Raw genomic sequence first — 21,702 nt, 5'->3', positions numbered from 1 at the left:
GCAGCGCTGCCGCGGAGATCCAATCATCCAGCACGGCTGCTGGAGGTCACCTCCGCTGCCCTCCACAGGTCTTCTTCTCTGGTTTACAATCGAGCAGACCAGAGCAGAAGATGACACCGATAATACTGATCAGTGCTATGTCCTATGCATAGCACTGCACAGTGTTAGCAATCGAATGATTGCTATAAATAATCCCCTATGGGGACTATTAAAGAAAAATTAATAAAAGGGAAAAAAAAGAAAAAAGGAAAAAAAATTGGATGAGGGGGCTCGTCCTTAAACGGCAACCAGTTAAACCTAACGTGCACCACACAAGATGCTTGAGAAAGACTTATTGGGCAGAAATGTCACTACTGTGATCAGATGGATGAATAAACACACTTGATTCACTATTGGATATTTGGAGTGCAGCTTCTTCCTTGGATACTTTAAAAGCAAAAGTACATTTCTCATGCAGCTGTATGTCCTTTCACAAGGCTGAGCAGACAATTTCACTTTAGTCTTGAACAATGCGTATCTTCAACTACTGTAGCAGTTCTTAAAGGCCTAAATAATAGTAGCTATGAAGGCAACCTGACTACAGACGACATGAATCCTTCTAGATTTATGGTGCGACCTATAAGGTCAAATCTAATACCTAAAAACCCACAGTTTTAAACAAAGGTTAAAAGAAACATTTATTTGTACAAAATTAGAATCTGAATGGATGGTGGATATGGTTTCTTCTTTATAAGTGAGCACAAGTGGTACAGTCTTTGAAACAAGAACAAACCCAAAAAAAAGTTATAAATAAGTCCAGCAATGGGAATGTTTTTATTTCTTGGCGTATGTGATCTTCATAGCATGAGACGGTGTAATCTTAAATCCTTGAAGAGCATCTCGTGCGGACCCGGCCTGGGTCTCGTTTTCAAACTCTACAAAGGAAATATCATGCCTTCCAGGAACCAGACGCACTTCTTTGAAGCCAGGAAACCTAAGGAGAACATAAAATGAAATTACAAACTCAGAATACAGAAAAAAACACATTCTTTCCATAGAGTTTTGCAACATTAAATCAATATGTTTGTAGCATTTATCATAGGATGCCAGACAAAGTTAATACGTCTGTGTTCTTTGTAAAAACTTTTGTTGTTTAGACATGCCAAAAGTTTAGATCGCACCAGCTGTGATTGAGCGTTATAAGGTGGAAGTGCACAGCAGCGTTCTTCCCTCCCCAGACAGCTGCTCTCTGTCTGACACATTCACTGCATTAGAGTCTATTGTGACAGAGTGGGGATACATTGACAGCCACTGACGCACAGTTTACCTAGATGTAATTCACAAACGCAGTGGGATTCAGGACAAGCTACAGTTTTTACAAATTAACATGACACTAATAATTTTTCAGTTTGTTTATTTTTTTTTTCAAATTTTTCATTTTGCCATCTACATTTTATAATAATCCTGTAATCTTGCAGTTTTCATTCTTGCCACTAGGACAAAGACAAGACTTCCTGTTCTGTACAGATAACTTTTTTGCAGCGCCCTCCTTATCATCACAGACAGGATGAAAGAGAAAGGTGACACTAGTATATATAAGGCCTCTTTCACACTACAGGTATCATCCTGTAAAAAAACTGAAAACGGCCATCAAAAAATCCCATTCATGTCAATGGGATTTTCTGACCATCCTTTTGCATCAGGTATGACCATTTTTACTAATGTCAGTTATTTCTGCCGGCACAAAAGACGGTGCATGCCCTAATTTTTGGTCCGGCAAAAAATAAAAAAATAAATTGTGAAAAAACGGACGGTATAATTTAACATTGAAGTCTATGGGAACTGGATTGTTAAAAAAAATTTAAAAAAAAACATCCGTTATCAGTTATTGTCAGGTTTTTAACATCCATTTCTTGTATTGAGCATGCTCAGTACAGATTTACAGAAAAAAAAAAAAGGGTTAAAAACCTGCTTTAAAAAAAAAAATGGATGTAACTGGTAATAACGGATGAACATCATCAGGTTTTTTTAAGAAAAAAAACATTAAAAATAACGGATGATGGTTATCTGTTATTACCAGTTATTGCATCATTTTTTTATTTTTTTCATCAGTTATTGTAAAATAACGGCAGTAAAAAAGCAGGAGGTTACCTGTAGTGTGAAAAGGGGCCTAACACACCACCATTTACAATAGCTGTTCTTTAAAGCTCAGCCTTCCCCTTCTTGTAAAATGACCTCTGCACAGGTCACAAAGTAGCTAATAAACTATCCCACGGGGCTTGCTGTACAGCACCTCTCTAAACATTGTTTAAAAAAAAAATAATAAAACATTTCACGGAAGTTGGCCGCCCCACAATAATGTACTTATTAAAAAAATGACCATAAGAAAATAAAAACTGTAGAAAATATAAAAAAAAATAAGTCTCTAATCAGTGAAAAAAAACCCTAGGCAATACATTCACTGACTGCCAGACAAATATATTTACAGCATCCATTGTATATTTTCGACTCCCCTTGATTAGGCAGCTAAATGTTGAATTAATTACATGAAATAAAAGAACTGAAACAGTTAAACTATGTCTTGTCCTGAAGGCCCGAAATCCCCCAGATCTGAACTGGTTAACTGCATTTCTATAAAAGAAGGATAACCATCTTCTAGCGACTTCCCTCAGGAGAGAAGTCATGTCACAATGTAGCTGTCATCTCAAGCTGTTTGCACCAACATGACAAAGTTCAGTAAACTCTAATGACCGGCAGTGACAAGATGTCAAACCTATAGAGCTCCTTTGGGACATGGGAGGGAGACATGAATGTGAAAGCAACAAATCTACAGGAACGGTGTCATGTTCTCTGGCCAGTAACTCTGGACAGGAATTCCCATAGCCCTTGAAGATTCATCTCTCCATGCAGCATCATCCTCTTGCAGTCATTGAAAAAAAGAAAAATGCATCAAGATATGTCAGATTGCTGCACAACTCAGCATGCAGTCATGTCTCAGATAAGATTACACACCGGGTCTTGCCACCAGAAGGTGTAAGGGTGTGTTCACACGCTATTAATACCAGCGGGTTACCCACTGCAAGTTACGCTACCATAGATTTAAATGGGTCCACAGACAGTCTGCAATAGTGTCAGATTTGCGGACTGCCCGCGGACCCATTTAAGTCAATGGTAGCGTAACTGGTAGCAGGAAACTTGCTGCTAGCTACTAGTGTGTGAACGCACCCTAAAAGTGCTTCCCCGCGCTGCCCTCTAAAAAAGGTTCTGAGGCTACTTTAGGGTAGTGTACCTCTTAAGGGAGAGATCACTGACTGCTAGACATGCCTCTACTACAGACAGACATGTTGCCAAGTTGACAGACTTTGAGAGGGGGCGCATCACTGCACTGAGAGAAGCAGGAATTCTTCCTACGAACTGCTCATCATGCAGGCCATTCTGATCAAGCTATTAAAGGAGTACTCTAATGCAGAGTATTCCTGCTCCGTCCTGCCCGGGCTGCAAAATAAATGAAAATGAACCATCACTCACCTCCCTGGGTTCCCACGGAGCGCCACTACAGCTGATCGGTCCTCCGGTGCATCTCCTTCATACTTCCTGGTGTAACGAAGCGTCACATGGCGCTCAGCCTATCGCCGGCCGAGGCGGAACATCGCGGCGGCCGGCGATAGGCTGAGCGCCATGTGACGCTTCGTTACACCAGGAAGTATGAAGGAGATGGACCGGAGGACCGATCAGCTGTAGTGGCGCTCCGCGGGAACCCAGGGAGGTGAGTGATTGTTCATTTTCATTTATTTTGCAGCCCGGGCAGGACGGAGAAGGAGTACTCTGCACTAGAGTACTCCTTTAAGAGATGATGGGAGCAGTGCTTATGTAAGGCAGTGTTTCCCAACTGGGGTGCCTCCAGCTGTTGCAAAACTACAACTCCCAGCATGCCCGGACAGGTTGGGAAACACTGATTTGAGTGCATGTTTACACACAGAACAGGATCCAGATTGCCCAGACAGATAACTAGCAGAGAAATATTTGATCTGCCGACAAACACAAGCAGCTCTCAGTGTTACCTTGTCCAGGTGACACATTCATTACACTCACCAGTCTCTACACCAACCATTTTCAGACACTTAGCGGAAGAAAATTTGGTGTCATGGCACCCATTACATGTCCTGCCAGTGACAGACAGTCAAAAAATTTTATGCATTGGTGCTGTGAACAGGAAACCTGGGCTGCTATGGATTGGAACCACACAGGGGGAGATTTATTAAAATCTGTGCAAAGGAAGAGTTGCTGAATTGGCCATAGAAACCAATCAGATCGCTTCTTTCATTTTGCAAAGGCCTTGTTAAAAATGAAAGAAGTGATCTCAGGTTTTGATAAATCTCCCCCACAGTGTTTAGTGAGAAATCCATGTTCTGTTTGGTATCCAAGGACAATCGGGTTAGAATATGGAGGCCTTGTGGAGAGCACTTCAGTCCCATCTCTGCCCCAACAGCTTGGTGTGATGATCTGGGGAGCCATTAAATACGATATTCGGTCACCAATAGTAGATACACAAGGGACGCTAACAGCTCAATGAACGGGCACAACATCCTGCGACCACTTGTGTTGCCTGTTATAGCTTCCAAACAGGCATTTTTCAGCAGGACAATGCTCGCCAGCACACAGCAAGGGTCTTCCGCTATCTCCTCTTGTATTTAGACTAATAGGGTGCACATAATTGTACTAGAGGCTCTTTACACTGTACAGTTTTTCCAAATAAACTTATTCTTACCTATAGCATCATGAAAGGGGTACTCCACCCCTAGACATAGGATAGGGGATAAGATGTCTGATCGCAGGGGTCCCGTTGCTGGGGACCCACCGATTTTTGTGCAGCCCTCGGCGTCCATTTAGAAAGCTGGGTGCGGGTGGAGGGGGTTGTGATGTCACAGCTAGAGATGAGCGAACTTACAGTAAGTTCGATTCGTCACGAACTTCTCTGCTCGGCAGTTGATGACTTATCCTGCATAAATTAGTTCAGCCTTCAGGTGCTCCGGTGGGCTGGAAAAAGTGGATACATTCCTAGGAAAGAGTCTCCTAGGACTGTATCCACCTTTTCCAGCCCACGGGAGCACCTGAAAGCTGAACTAATTTATGCAGGAAAAGTCATCAACTGCCGAGCCGAGAAGTTCGTGACGAATCGAATTTACTGAAGTTCGCTCATCTCTAGTCACAGCCACGCCCCCTCGTGACGTCACACCTGCCATCATGCCCCTCCCATAGACTTGCAATGAGGGGGGGGGGGTGTGACGTGACATTACGAGGGGGCGTGGCCATGACATAGTGACCCACGCCACTCGCTCCAAGCGTTCAAAACAAAATGTTCCCAACGCTTGGGCAGCGGAGTTCCCCTTTATATTTACACATATAAAGTTTCATTCAAATCAAACATCACCTTCTTTGCCGGTAATTTTTTTTCCTCAATAAGTGAAGATATAGATTATATAAATATATAAACATAAAAGCTGTAAGAACGTACGGGACTAAAGAGAAATGTAATACAGAACTGTGACAAACAAATGGACCAAGCGATACTTACTGATTAAACAACATGGAAAGCATCATCTCATTGGTTTCTTCAGGGAGATTATTCAAGAACAGGATGTAGTTTGGAGGGTTATCAGGGACCTAGTTAAATTTCAGGGAATAAGAAAACACACAAGAAAACTTAATCACCAATATAATAGTTAAAGGGTATGTATCAAAAGGTAAGCCCAATATAGGAACAGATTTTAAAGGGGTTTTAAAAGAGATTGTGCAACAGTTGTGAGTGGTAAGAGGGCATCTAGAATCCTTATTTCTGATAAATAATCTTAAAACCAGTTTCCTTCTGATAACTGGAATAAAATGTGACAATTGAACACTATCCAAAACAGTGACTATACGTAGTGTAAACTGGGTCATACACATTGGACTCTTGACGGCCAGACCCACAGCAGGACCAACTAAGAATTCTGTACGAGGAGGGGTGTTATCACAACTCTCTTCCAACAAGAGATTTTGGGGGGGAAAAATTACCTGGCTGCTGGATTTTAACATACCCCATCCTTTATTCTCAGGAGATGCAGCCACTAACAAGGTTGTCTGACAGTGGCTTAGCCCCCACTGCTCATTGAGAACACAAGCACCCTCTGCCAAACAGAGCATGCATGTATATGAAAGGAGGGCTTCTGAGAGATAGCTGGAAGCTGACTAAGCTATCTGAAGTATATGGTAAGCTTATCAGTTCCACAATAGGAAAAAAGAATTTTTGCTCCAAACAATTTATCAGAATCTGTTACTATAAATTATTTAATAACTATAATAACTAGGATATACCAAAGATGAGGTTTGTCTAAAAGTGGGGTTTTCCCTTACTGTAAACAGGGACTGAAAACTTCTTTGTTGGCTGAGCCTCTACTGAGCCCCCTTTTTGGCATCCATTGTTTTTGATAAAGGGAAATGCATAAGACAGGTCATTAAAAGAACACATGATTTTCAAGTAGTTGCTGACTTTAGGTATACATGTATATCAGTTTACCTGTTGGTTCTGTGCTCCTCCTGGTGACATGCTTTCTGTTTCTGGAGTCTAAGAAGAAAAGTACCAAAATCAGGACAAGGACCGAGCCACAAACAATAGGTAACTCACTGTTGAACTGATGACATGTTTGTCCCTTTTACATTGTTTTGTAGACTAAGGCTGGGTTCACATGTAATATCTGATCAGTATTTTTAGCCACAACCAGGTAAGTGCAAATCTTTCCTGTAGTTTCTCTGTGTTGGTTCCACTCCTGGTTTTGGAAAAAAATAAATACTAAACAAAAACACCACATATGAACCCAGCCAAGAAACTGCAGGACTATTTCTGCTCTACTTCAGTTATGTCTGTACTATCATATGAATTATACCAGGCTGCTTGTCAAGGAGGGAGTTCTACTACTTACCTGTGTTGGCTTCTTATTTGTGGCATTAGCTGTTAGTTCTTGAGGTTTGTTCTTTTTCTTGTCTTTCTTCTTCTCCTTATCTCCAAAGGTTCCTCGCATCTTTGATATCAAATCAGAATCCGTCTTTGCATATTGAATGCGCTGGGTGAGAAAACTATTATTAGTACTGGAGCTCAAGAAGGATTCACTAAACCATTTCTAGTAATTTTATCACATAGTAAAAATGGAAAACATTAGTAAAAATAAAATCTTCTGGTGGTAATGTTTACACGGTGGAATGTCAGCACGGAAAATTTCTGCATTTCCATTCTGACATTCCACCAACAGCGGAGCGCCGACAGAACATAGACAGCAATGCATTTCCACGCGGACTCCGAAGACTTGTCTATTCTTTCTGAGGACGCTGGAATCTGAATTTCTGCGCAAAAATTCCGCCATGTAAACAGGGCAGCAGAATCCTATTGAAATCGATGGGACCCTGCTGGGGAAAAGTCTGTGAGGAATTCCAGATGGAAATTTTATTGTGTGAATGTGTAAAGAATCTCTGTGCTGATGTCTGTGCTGATGGTGAAACCTTCTTTCCTCTAGACGCAGAGGATGCCCCCTTGTCACGGTTACCGGCCTAGATATGAAAAGATCACTAGAAAGATCTCTGTACCGTCCATTCATATATTTGTACATTGTGATAAGATCGCCCCTAAGACGTCTTTTCCCCAAACTAAAAATAACCCCAAGCTTGATAACCTGTCATGGTTAAAAGGGATAATAAATATGTGACTGTGATGTTAGTATCATTAGAGGTGTACATCAGACACTTGGATAGGGGATAAGTGCCTGACCGCAGGGGGTCCAATCACTGGCACCCAGCCTACTTACCAGCCCTCAGCGCGCTCTGGTCCCCACCTTCCTGGATGTGGGCAAGTGACAGCTCAATCAGTGGCTTGAGGCGGGACATAGGCGAGGCTGGTGATTGGCTGAGCTGGCATTTACTTTCCAACCTCCAGTAAGATGGGGGCCAGAATGCTCCGAGAATGGCTAAGAAGCTGGGCATCTAGTCTAATAATTTCAGCTCCCTGGAGTACCCCATTAATAAAAATGTTTTGTGTTTTTTTTTTTTTTTTGTAACAATTAACCCCAAAACGCCAGTGGTTTGCCACACACCTGATAAACCTTTGATGATGAATGCCTAGATACTGCAGTCAGCATACAGAGTAAACGCCAGCTACAGACAGCCACCCTGTATGAAGAGAGCTCAACTCCTGAGCTGTTTCTATACCTCCTTGATGTTACCATGTTGTGTTAAGGGGTTACTTTTTTTTTTTTTTCTTAATCACAATAGGAAACTGCTATTCTTTTATTACAATATACCGGTATACTTATGCATTCCAGTATATTGTGCCTATCAATAGAAATACACAGTGGCACCTGGTCTGCCCTTACAGGCTTATGAAAGACAGTCCTGAAGAACTCGTCCGTGTGACTACTCAGTGAAAAGTCAACCAAATTTATGTTAGGTAAAAACTCTAGGGCTTTGTTGCCGATTTTCCTCATTTACTTCAAGGTGGGAAAACTGTAGATTTTTAGATACTTTGCGATTTGTCCTGTTTTTAATTTTACTTTGCATACTCCACAATAAAATCCAAACATTCTGATGCAGATTTTTCTGCTAATTTTCCACTGCAAAAATGTGCAGCATTTAAGCTGTGTGGGGCCATACACTTGATGTTTTCTCAGAGACCTTGGTCCTGCATCAACCAAGGGAAACAGAAGCTGCTCATGTGCCAAGTATTCGCCATAGGAGATAAGAAACCAGCCTGGCTGCAAAGATTTTTTTTTACCTTTTAGCAGATCACATTTGTATAGCATATGCTAAATGGATTCCATATAGCTGCACCCATAGGGCCTCAAATTACAAAAAGAATGTGTCCAACAGATGTTTTCTCTACTGGATCTAGATGAGGCCACAAAGGCACTAATTGGACCTTCAATAGGACCTTGCAAACCTAGAGACACCATAAGCACGTATGTAAGAAGCTTTTCTGGCGTATATGATAAAATACATACAATGTATGTGTATGTCTACATAAAGGGCTTGTTCCACGCTGACACGTATCCCCTGTCCAAGTGCAGATGCCTGATGAAACCGCCCATGTGCGGTGAAACGCGTTGCATTTTAATAAATCTTTTATACTCACCTGATGTGCCTGTTCCGAGTCAGCGCCGCAAAAGACCCACCGCACCTTTGAAGTCCATTTGTTGTTATCTACTTGGTTGGGCGGCTGCAGACCGGGCTCTAACAATCCTTACACGCTGTCCATTGTTGTGTGTGAGCTCACACAACCACCTGGAGCAAGAGGCTTTAAAAATAATCCTTCTACCAATACCTACCCAATCGGTTTTACGCTATGGAGCTCTCTCTTTTATATTTCAAGTGCAGCACTTGGCCATCTTTGGTAGTCCCCCTAGACCAGAGTTTCCCAACCAGTGTGCCTCCAGCTGTTGCATAACTACAACACACCAGCATGCCTGGGCAGCCCATGGTTGTCCAGGCATGCTGGGTGTTGTAGTTTTGCAATAGCTGGAGGCACACTGGTTGGGAAGTGTTGCTGTAGACAATAAATGAAGCGGGAGTGTGTATACTTGACCGCCACTCTAGACAGCTTCGGGAATCTGGTTCTCAATGTTGCAAGGGGTGCTACCAGTCGGAACCCCTGTGATCATGTATTTCTTAGCCATTTCATTTTAAAGGGGAAATTAAGTGTTTGCTGAGTTCATGAAAAATAAGTGTGTCGCTTGGCGACGGAATGCATGGGGTTCTAGCGTGACCCCGTTCATCGCATATTCTATCAACTTTCACCAGTCTGGATTTCCATCCTTGTCTCTTGCCTAAGTATCTTATTTACTGCATTTATATACGGTCATTATTACACAGTGAATATTTTTATGATATGGGCATAGGGACATATATATAATACTGCTATAACAATACTGGTTAGAAGGTATAGGTGCAATATTTAGGATGGGGTCCCTTTCCTGTGGGAGGGGGTACACGGCCCCTTCTCCAGGGTTGTACTATGCTCCTAATGAGCAGTTTTTAATGAGTTTAAATGTCTCCTATGCGTTAAGTGTTAATTATATTTTTACAATAAAGATGTGATGAATATAGGTTTTGGATAATTATGTGTGCAATAAAATACCTGAACTGTATTCAGTATATCATAGTGGTGTGTACTTTTTTCCGTGTTAGCCTATCCTTGTAGTGTGTGTAGTTTGGTTTCTTTCACTGCAAGCAGCACCTGTTTACATTATTGTGGTAGAGCCCCCTTTTATGTATTCACTGAATAATAAGGGATGTCACACAAATGAACATAGACTAGAAGATGTCATGGTACATACTATTGGCTTATCGTAAAAAGGAAATCCTTGCAATTGCCGCAACGCGTTGGTGGCCGAGCCAAGTTCCTTAAAAATTACGAAGGCTTGTCCTCTCATCTTCATGGTCTTCAAGGCCACAATATCCATTACATGGCCAAACTGTGAGAAAAGCGCATACAGGGATCTCTTCAGTTCTGTGAACAAAACAGAGTCATTGAACAAAGCTTCTGAAAGGAATCGGACAACTGTAAATACTTTACACATAAGGGTCCTGGACTATTATCAATGTCATATAGGAAAAGTATCCTGCACAGATAAAGCCTTTATTTTATATATAGCATTACACACACAATAAGGAACAATAACCTGGCAGAGATGACTGAATGACGGGCTATGATTCTGACCAATCATAATAAGACTAGAGACAATTGCATAAGTGAGTGACGGAGTGAATGACAACTGATTCCAAACATAACAGGTTTGTGCCATCAGGACCTACTGAGTGTGAACAGCCTCATGTTGTCATAAGCATTGGAAGGATTTATATCCTATTCTCAAATTGTCATGTACTAAGGAATCTTTCGTGTAGGGACATAAAAAGTCAATGAAAACGGAAAACCAGCTCACCACCATATAAGTTCTTGAGAAGAGAAGGATTTCAAGTGTAGGTAGGAAGCACGGACAACATCCAACCGCATGTTTGGAGTGAAGACTTGGGATGAAGAAAAAGAGCAAGGTCCAGCTCCCAGGAAAAACAAAATTCAAAATTTTAATTCAAGCCATTAAAAATGAGTGAACAAAAATAGAGGGAGGGAAATAAAATCATAGCAGAAATGCCGACGCGTTTCGGACCATATAGTCCTTAATCATGCCATGATTAAGGACTATATGGTCCGAAACGCGTCGGCGTTTCTGCTATGATTTTATTTCCCTCCCTCTATTTTTGTTCACTCATTTTTAATGGCTTGAATTAAAATTTTGAATTTTATTCGTTTTTCCTGGGAGCTGGACCTTGCTCTTTTTCTTCATCCTTTCGTGTAGGGAGCCTGTAGAAATGTACACGAGCCAGACCACCGAGCCAGACCACACAGACCACCAAGACAGCCTTTGGCTGTCCGGGCATGCTGGGAGTTATAGTTTTGCAACAGCTGGAGGCATCCTGGTTTGGAAACCCTGCATTAGATGGTTGTCCACCAAACAGGGATGTTGGGGCAACTTCCCCACAAACATACACATCAGCATTGGGTGAATGAAGTCATGAAGATCTCTAAGGAGAACTATACATCAGACATGTTAAAATCCAAATACTTTAGAGATAGATATATATTAGGGATCAACCGATATCGGGTTTTTTTTTAGGGCCGATACCGATAATAAGTTATCTCGAATAAGTTATCGGCTATTTATCCTCCCGTGACACCGCTGCAGATCATTGTTTTAAAGCGGGCGCTTTAAATCAATGCACTGCAGTGGCTTTTGCGGTGCCATAGGCTGCCGTCATCCGCTTCTCTCCCCCTGGGGTCCTTAATCCTATCACCGCCACCGCGCCCCCCACCGCCGCAATGCTCCGCGCCCCCTTCCGCACCACGTCGCACCCCCCACCGCACCGCCGCGGCCCCATTGCCTCCCCCCATCCCGGTTTTATAATTACCTGTTCAAGGGGCCCGGGGTCCACTACATCTGGCTCCGGTGGCGTCCTCCTGAGCTGTCACTGTGTGCACTGACGGTGACGTCACGTCGCGCACGTCACTCATCATTTCGCACAGCGTAACGCAGGATGCAGCAGGAGCCAGAAGTAGCGTGGTCCCGGGGAACAGGTTATTATAAAACCGGGGATGGGGAGGCAATGGGGCCGGAGCGGTGCGACGCGGTGGGTCGGGGGGGGGGGGAGGGCGGTCGCGGTGCGGAATTATCAGCTTATCGGCAAGGTAACTGCCGATACCGATAATGCCCAAAATCGTGATTATCGGCTTATAATATCGGCCAAACTGATAATCGGTCGATCCCATATTATATATCTCTCTATCTATATCTCAGGTGTTCCTCATACACATTTAGACTGGTTTTTCCTGTCTAAAATTGTTGCACAGAAAGTGCGCAGTCCAAATATGTGCGACTTTTGCTTTAGAGGATTTTTAGAACATGATGCATTCTAGTCTATTTTAGACAGAAAGATGCATTGGTGCGGAATTTATCAAAAGCGACTTTTCAGTGACAAGTACGGCTGAAAGTACGCCGAAATGTCAGACCATGCTGGAGCAGGTAGAAATACAGTCTAAAGCATAGATCCCGAAGTCCGTGCACAGAATTTAACAAGAGCCGTGCGCCTTTTGATAAATTTTAGTGCACAATAGTCCAGCCTAACCCTCTGTAGTTTGGTCTATATTGATGCAGGACATAGACAACTTTGATAAATCTCCCCCAATGACTGTCAACTAATCCCCCATGAACGAGTTAAATGTCTGCTTCCTCAATTTACTCAAATGTGGGGATGCGCTCACTAGGACATGAGATGTAAGTCTTACCTTGCTTCTTTACTTTATCATTCAAGTTGTTGATGTAAATCGTGTGATTCGGACGAATATCCATTGTGCTAATTGTCCGTCAAACTGGATAAACAAACAAACACTCAGTATTAGATGATCTATGAAGCCTTAAATAGCTAAGCTCTAAATATGGTCTATTTACATCTTATGACAAAACTCCTTAAAGGGGTTGTACAGTCATCGATGCATTTCTATGGGAGAACCAGATATACGTTAGTACAGCACTCTGGTATTTCTGGCGCTCATAGAAATAAATGCATGACGTAGAGTCTACGGCTCCAGGATGACACAGACAGAGGTGTCAGCAGAGAGCACTGTGGTCAGACAGAAAAGAACTATACAACTTCCTTTGGAGCATACAGCAGCTGAATGGGTTAAGAGTTAAAAAAAAAGGTTACAAATTTGTATAACTTTCTGGTACTGGTTTATTTAAAATAAAAAATAAATAAAATGAAAAATTTCCCTCTGGGGTACCCCTTTAACAACCCCCTCCATACTTAGAGGATGTTGGTGGAGAGAAGGGTCAGGAATGTTCATTTTGGGATTGTCCTCTTGTTTTCTGGAAGACACCCCTCCTCTTTTTATTCACAACACACTAACACTTAGCTGAACCATTCATGGGTACAAGGAGATCAGGAGAGAGATAGTGGTCACCACTAGAGATAGGCGAACTGACAGTAATTCGATTTGTCACAAGGTGGAAAAGGTGGATATATTACTAGGAAAGAATCTCCAGCCCATCGGAGCACCTGAAAGCTGAACTAATTTATGCAGGTTAAAGTCAGCAACTGCCGAGCCGAGAAGTTTGTGACTAATCAAATTACTGGAAGTTCGCTCATCTCTAGTCACCACGTGTATGGCTACCTTTACACAAATACTCAAACACTCACTTACTAAAAGGAAATCTGTCATCAACGTCACATGCACTAACCTGTCGGCACCGATGATCATGATACCCATACTTACTTGGTGTCATTGGGTGCTCCGGTTCTCCCGCTATATTTTTCATTATCTTCCGTTCTGGGGCCGACTTGGAGCATGGACAGAGCTTCTTGACGACACCACTCTTGCTTCTCTTTTGAGTCCCACTGCTAGAAAACAGCTAGCAGCGAAAGGAAGCTCTGCCCATGCTCCAAGTGGTCCCCGGAACAAAAGATAAAGACGATAGCGGGAGAACAAGGAACAAGGCGCAGGTTCAGGTAAGTATGGTTGTCAGTGTCTGTCTTTATTGACAGGTTAGTGCAGGGGACTCTGATTTCCTTGAAGGATTTTTCTTCCAGCCCCATAAACACTTTGTATCTGTTCTCAAAAGGAAGCAGAGAAAAAGCTGTTACCAGACATCTTTGGCAATGCTTAAATCCAACATGCCCGGCCTTTCTGTCCCATTGGGCATCGAGTCAGGATACCTGACTGCTGGGACTCTGCGTGCCCACGATCTCCAGCACAGGGAACCAACTTTTTCATGAGATCTAGGCAGAGGTCGCCATTCATTCTCTATAGAAGTGGTTTCTAAACTGAGGCCCTCCAGATGTTGCAAAACTACAACTCCCAGCATGCCTGGACATCATGAGATAGTTATTCCCTATCATGGGTTGGGGACCTTGGAAATATGGCACAAATTCTAAAGCTGGGAATCCAAACCAGACAGTCAGGCCACAAATTGTCTAATACGGACACTAAAATGTGGCTATACTACTGCTGATTGGGGACTGACTAGTTAGTAGGATCATTGCATAATTATAACAAAATAAAAATATACTGGAGGATTGATATTCCATGGGTGTTTAGATCTTTGCTTCGATTGAATTTGAACCACTGTCTGGGTCTAAAGCATTGCTTTTCAACCAGGGTGCCTCCAGTTGTTACAAAACTAAAACTCCCAGCAGACCATCAGCTGTCCAGGTATGCTTGGAGTTGTAGTTCTGCAACAGCTGGAGGCACCAGGCTGGCTTCACATGTGCATTTGGAGGCACCATCAAATAAGATGAAAAAATAAATAGTGCAGTACTTCACACCACATTCTCTGATATAATACCACACATCATGGCAGGAACCAGGTGTCCAAAGAGAGAGCAGCTTCGCCCTTCTAACGGGCCCTAAGTAGGGATCGACCGATATAGTTTTTTTAGGGCCGATACGATAATCGGTGGAGGTTAGGGCCTATAGTCGATAACTTATACTGATATTCCGGTATAAGTTATCAACTATTTATCCCTCCTCGACTCCGCTGCAGATCATTGATTTAAAGCGGGCACTTTAAATCAATGCACTGCAGTGGCTTTTGCGGTGCCATAGGCCGCCGCCGCCACCCGCTTCTCTCCCCCTACATGTCAGGGTGGTCCGGGCCATTCATCCTTCCTGTAGTGTCCAGCGGCATTCCGGGTGGAGGGTGCACTGGTCCGGGCTGTCCTTCTCCGGGGGTCCTCTTCTCCACTCCGGGCAGGCTCCGGCCTAGTACGCTGCATAGACGCCGCTGCGCAGTGACGCCCGTGCGCAGCGACGCACCTAACGTCACGGCGTAGCGGCGTCTATGCAGCGTACTAGGCCGGAGCCTGCCCGGAGTGGAGAAGAGGACCCCCGGAGAAGGACAGCCCGTACCGGTGCACCCTCCACCCGGAATGCCGCCGGACACTACAGGAAGGATGGATGGCCCGGACCACCCCCATTATGGGTAAGTTTATTTTATTTTTTTATTGACTCGGAGGATGGGGGAGGGGCCCGACCAGTATAGCGGTATGGGCAAAAATCCATACCGGTATACCGCCCAGCACTACGGTGGGGGTGCGACGCGGTGGGTGGGGGGCGGTCGCGGTGGGTCGGGGCGGTGCGGGGCATTATCGGCAAGGTAATAGCCTATACCGATAATGCCCAAAATCGTGATTATCGGCCAATAATATCGGCCATACCGATAATCGGTCGATCCCTAAGTCAGCAAACCTGTTAACGGGAACCAAACCTGGAGCCCATCGTGCCTAATGGGAGAGATTTATCAAAACTTAGAGGAAAAGTGGAGCAGTCTCCTACAACAACCAATCAGATCACTTCCTTCATGTTTAAAAAGTCCTCTGAAAAATAAAAGAAGCCATCTGATTGGTTGCTATGTGCAAATGGTCAACTTTTCCTCTACACAGGAATTGATATATCTTCCCAATGACTAATTGTGACTACACTTGGCCCATTTTCCAACTGTTCTACGACGCTTATGCGGGACTACGGAAAGTCCCACACAGAAAGTATGTATAAAGGACCTTAACATGTATGGAAGAAAGATGAGCCAGAGGGGATATGATAGAAACTCATATACATAAAGGGAATCTACACGGTAAAGGAGGAGATTTATATAGAAGTAAAACTACCACAAAAGGACATAGATTTAAATTAGAGGGGAAAAGTTTTCTGCGGTAATGAAAGAGTAGTGGATGCATAGAACAGCCTTCCTGTAGAAGAGGTAGATGCAAATATAGTGAAGCAGTATAAGCCTGTATGGGATAAGGTTGTCCATTATATACGATAGGGCCAGAGACTATTCTTAGCATTGAGGATATTGGGCAGACTAGATGGGCCGAACATTTCTTAGTCCTCGTTCACACGGCCATTGTGCTCTGGTTAATGGAAAACTGTCACCAAGTTCACCCACACTAAACTCAATATAGTGTGGGTGAACTAAAGGCCTTAGCCCGCCCCCTTGTTCGCATATTCATTTACCCCGCCCCCCGAGCGCAGCACGTCAGGAGAGCGCTCTGTGCAGTGTAACTACGCATGTGCCGGTTCCTCGCTACAGTCAGGAGTAGTGAGACTTCAGAAAGAGGTACTTCCGGGTGCAGCAAGGGACTGGCGCATACGTAGTTACACTGAAGAGCGTTCTGATGCACTGCACTCGGGGGGGAAAATGAATATGAGAACAAGAGGGGTGGGCTAAGGCCCCTTCCATCGGGACCCAAAGCAAGGCTGCTGGCGGGGGACCTGCCTTCAGAGCGCAAGTGAAGGGCAAACAGCGGAACTTTAGCGGACGACAAGAAAACAAAGTAAGTGACCCATGTATGGACTCCTGTTCACTCGCACCATAACCCAGTGTATTGAGTTTAGTGTGGGTGAACTTGGTGACAGTTTTCCTGTAAGTGAGCTCCGCTGCTGAGTGCGTTGGAAGGAATGGAAGTTGAGCATAAAAAAATATATATTGCATGTCAGGTATTTTTTCTCTGCTCAACAGACCAGATTCAAGTCAATGGGATCTGTCAGGACCCAGCAGAGTCAGTTGTGCTCCGATCGGTTTAACCCCTTAAGGAGTCAGCCCATTTGGACCTTAAGGACTAAGACAATTTTATTTTTACGTTGTCGTTTTTTCCTCCTCCCCTTCAAAAAATCATAACTCTTTTATATTTTCATCCACAGACTAGTATGAGGGCTTGTTTTTTGCGCGACCAGTTGTCCATTGTAATTCCATCACTCACTTTACCGTAAAATGTATGGCGCAACCAAAAAGATACTATTTGTGTGGGGAAATTAAAAAGAAAACCACAATTTTGGAAGGTTTTGTTTTCACGCCGTACAATTTATGGTAAAAATTACGTGTTTTTTTATTCTCTGGGTCAATACGATTAAAATGATACCCATGAAAATACACTTTTCTATTACTGTTGCGCTTAAAAAAAAAAAATCGCAAACTTTTTAACCAAATTAGTACGTTTAAAATCCCCCTATTTTGAAGACCTATAACTTTTTCATTTTTCCGTATAAGCGGCGGTATGAGGGCTCATTTTTTGCGCCGTGATCTGTACTTTTTATTGATACTATATTTGCTTACACAAAACTTATTACATTTTTTATTAATTTTTTTTGGAATAAAATGTTATAAAAAAAAAAGCAGCTATTTTGGACTTTTCTTTTTTTTTACGTTCACGCCGTTTACCGTACAGGATCATTTACATTTTATTTTAATAGTTTGGAAAATTACACACGCGGCGATACCAAATATGTATATAAAATAATTATTTTTTTTTACACTTTTTGGGGGTAAAACAGGGAAAATGGGACAATTTACATTTTTATTGGGGGGAGGAGGTTTTTCACATTTTTTTTTTACACCCTTATGGTCCCCATAGGGGACTAATTATAGCAACCATTCGATTGCTAATCCTTTTCAGTGCTATGTATAGGACACAGCACTGATCGGGGTTATCGGTCATCTTCTGCTCTGGTCTGCGGGAAGGCAGATCAGAGCAGAAGACTCCCGGAAGTCAGCGGAGCCAGGTGAGGGGACCTCAGTCTGCCGTGCAGGATGATCGGATCGCTGCGGCAGTGCTGCGGGCGATCCGATCATCCTGTTAAGTGACCGCGATGCTGCAGATGCCGTGATCTGTATTGATCACGGCATCTGAGGGGTTAATGGTGTACATGCGCGGGATCGCGGGTGTCCACCATTACCGGTGGGTCCCTGGCTTCGATCAGCAGCCGGGACCTGCCGCGCATGATCTGGGCATCGCTCCGATGCCCGCGGTTATGCTCAGGACGTAAAATGTACATCCTGGTGCGTTAAGTACCACATCACCAGGACGTACATTTATGTCCTGTGTCGTTAAGGGGTTAAGGTCCATTCATAGACTCATTTAGCCCCTGAACAAGCCGGAGCACAACAGCAGTGTAAACTTAGCCTTATCTGCTGACACATTCTGCCTCTACCAAATGGAGTCACAATTAGAGTCTTGGGCACATCCGGCGCTGGTTGCCAGAGTATAGCTGAATGGAAGTACTAAGGCGTGACATGAATGCAGCCTGACATATTACCATGTAGCAGTGGTCACCAAATAATGATTCTCCAGATGTAGCAAGACTACAACTCCCAGCATGTCCACACAGCCACTGCCAACGGTTGTAGTTTAAAGGAGATACCCAGTGCTGAAGACCTTATTCCCCCTATCCTAGGGATAGGGGATACATTTCAGATCGTGGTAGGGCCGACCGCTGGGGCCCCCCCACGATCTCCTGTACGGGGCCCCGACAGCCTGCGGGAAGGGGTAGTGTCGACCACCACACGAAGCGGCGGCTGACACGCCCCCTCAATACAACTCTATGGCAATCTCCATCTCTGCCATAGCGATGTATTGAGGGGGCGTGTCAGTTTCGTGTGGTGGTCGACACCCACCATCTGACCAGCGAGCCAGGGGCCGCAGCGGTCGGACCCTTCACGATCTGAAACTTCTCCCCTATCCTTAGGATAGGAGATACGTTTTTCAGCACTGGGACTACTCCTTTAACCCCTTAACGACTAGCGCCGTAATTGTACGTCCTGCTGACGTCGTACTTAAAGCACCAGGACGTACATTTATGTCCTAAGCATAACCGCGGGCATCGGAGCGATGCCCGGATCATGCGTGGCAGGTCCCGGCTGCTGATCGTGGATGTCTGCCATTAACCCCTCAGATGCCGTGATCAATACAGATCACGGCATCTGCAGCATTGCGGTCACTTAAATGGATGATCGCATTGCCCGCAGCGCTGCCGCAACGATCCAATCATCCTGCACGGCAGACGGCGGTCCCCTCACCTGCCTCCGCTGTCTTCCGGGAGTCTTCTGCTCTGATCTGCCTTCCCGCAGACCAGAGCAGAAGATGACCGATAATTCTGATCAGTGCTATGTCCTATACATAGCACTGAACAGTATTAGCAATGATTGCTATAAATAGTCCCCAATGGGGACTATTATAGTATAAAAATAAAAGTAAAAAAATATAAATTGAAAAGTCCCCTCCCCCAATAAAAACAAATTGTCCCATTTTCCCCATTTCACCCACAAAAAGTGTTAAAAAAATATTTTATATACATAATTTGGTATCGCCGCATGCGTAAATATCTGAACTATTAAAATAAAATGTTAAATGATACCGATACCGTACGGTGAACGGCGTGAACGTAAAAAAAAAAAATCCAAAATAGCTTTTATTACCCCCCCCCCCCCCAAAAAAAAATGTATTAAAAGTGTTATATAAGCAAATATGGTATCAATGAAAAGTAAAGATCACGGCACAAAAAATGAGCCCTCACACCGCCGCTTATACGAAAAAATGAAAAAGTTATAGGTCAAAATAGGGGGATCTTTAACGTACTAATTTGGTTAAAAAGTGATTTTTTTTAAGCGCAACAGTAATAGAAAAGTATGTTACTATGGGTATCATTTTTATCGTATTGACCCAAAGAATAAAGAACACGTCATTTTTACCGTAAATTGTACGGCGTGAAAACAAAACCTTCCAAAATTGGCAATATTGCGGTTTTCTTTTTCATTTCCCCACACGAATAGTATTTTTTTTGTTGCGCCATACATTTTACGGTAAAGGGAGTTATGTCATTACAACGGACAACTGGTCGCGCAAATAACAAGCCCTCATACTAGTCTGTGGATGAAAATATAAAAGAGTTATGATTTTTTGAAGGCGAGGAGGAAAAAAAATCAAAAACGTAAAAATAAAAATAAAATTGTCTGAGTCCTTAAGGCCCAAATGGGCTGCGTCCTTAAGGGGTTAACAACAGCTGAAGGACCATAATCTGGAGACCACAGCTCTATGGGTAAGAAGCAGCCACCAGTGCTCTGGAGCCCTGCACTATTACAGTATATCTGTTTCCCAACCAGTGTGCCTCCAGCTGTGGCAAAACTACAACTCCCAGCATGCCCAGACAGCCGAAGGCTGTCTGGGCATGCTGGGAGTTGTAGTTTTGCCACAGCTGGAGGCACAATGGTTGGGAAGCATTGCAGTATATAAAGAGAACTAACACTACATCAGTCCATAGACCTGCTGCAGGTACTGCGTTATACACATCACCCTACAGAGTACATCATGTGTGAACACAGCCTAATACAGGAAAACCAGTGCATACACGATATACAATGAATGAACCTCTATGTGGACACCACCACAGTACACCCAGCAGCTACCTGGCCAAACACCGCCCGCTGCACGTATACCCAACAACCGCTGCTCCCCGCCGACCCCCCTACACACGACGGCTTCATAACACAACCCCATCCCGCCATACACAAGAGAAAACACACGCATGGAGCCTTACCGTGCGAACGCGAACCTGGCGCTTTACGGCAACGCGCTGACGTCACACAACTTCATTTCCGCTCCCAGCGGCGTCTACGTTCGTCATGTGATTTGCGAGGCCGGCGCACGTGATAGTACTGGATCACGTGATCATCAAAGCGAAGCTACGAGAGACTACAACCTCCGACAGGCCCGGGCACTCTCTGACTGTCGGGGCATGCTGGGAGTTGTAGTTTTGCAACAGCTGGAGAGCTACTGCTTTCAAAACACTGATGTGGTGCATATCGGGTGTATAAGCATAAGTGTGGCGCACACTGTTATGGTTATGAGTTAACCCAGAGTTTCCCAAGTATGGTGCCTCCAGTTGATGCAAAACTACAACTCCCAGCATGCCCGGATAGCCTTTGGTTGCAATATTCTGCCAAAACATAATTTTTCTAATGTATGATCTGATTTATGATGGCGTCAGATCTTTTTTATATCATTTTTACGATGCAAAAAAAAATTTTTTACAGATTTTTTTCCGTTTATTTTTTAATAATTTATTTTAAATTTTTTTAAAAAGTTTTTTATTTTAACCCCTTAAGGACCCGGGGTTTTCCGTTTTTGCATTTTCATTTTTTCCTTACCTTTAACCCCTTAAGGACCGGGGGTTTTCCGTTTTTGCATTTTCGATTTTTGCTCCTTGCCTTTAAAAAATCATAACTCTTTCAATTTTGCACCTAAAAATCCATATGATGGCTTATTTTTTGCACCACCAATTCTACTTTGTAATGACGTCAGTCATTTTGCCCAAAAATC

General features: G+C 43.6%; 1 protein-coding gene across 1 annotated transcript; it reads right to left on the bottom strand.

The window, feature by feature from the left end:
* Positions 1–664: 664 nt before the first annotated feature.
* Positions 665–21,029, bottom strand: SNRPB2 (small nuclear ribonucleoprotein polypeptide B2). Its single transcript, XM_056567900.1, has 7 exons — positions 20,921–21,029; positions 12,839–12,922; positions 10,335–10,507; positions 6,939–7,079; positions 6,536–6,583; positions 5,555–5,643; positions 665–973 (listed from the first exon to the last, which is right to left on the bottom strand). Exons 2-7 carry the CDS (start codon positions 12,900–12,902, stop codon positions 814–816), a joined length of 675 nt encoding a protein of 224 aa, XP_056423875.1. The 5' UTR covers positions 12,903–12,922; positions 20,921–21,029; the 3' UTR covers positions 665–813.
* Positions 21,030–21,702: the final 673 nt, after the last annotated feature.

This window comes from Hyla sarda, chromosome 3 (assembly GCF_029499605.1).
Source record: "Hyla sarda isolate aHylSar1 chromosome 3, aHylSar1.hap1, whole genome shotgun sequence".
Taxonomy (NCBI): Eukaryota; Metazoa; Chordata; class Amphibia; order Anura; family Hylidae; genus Hyla; species Hyla sarda.
This window is presented reverse-complemented; position numbering and strand designations above follow the sequence as displayed.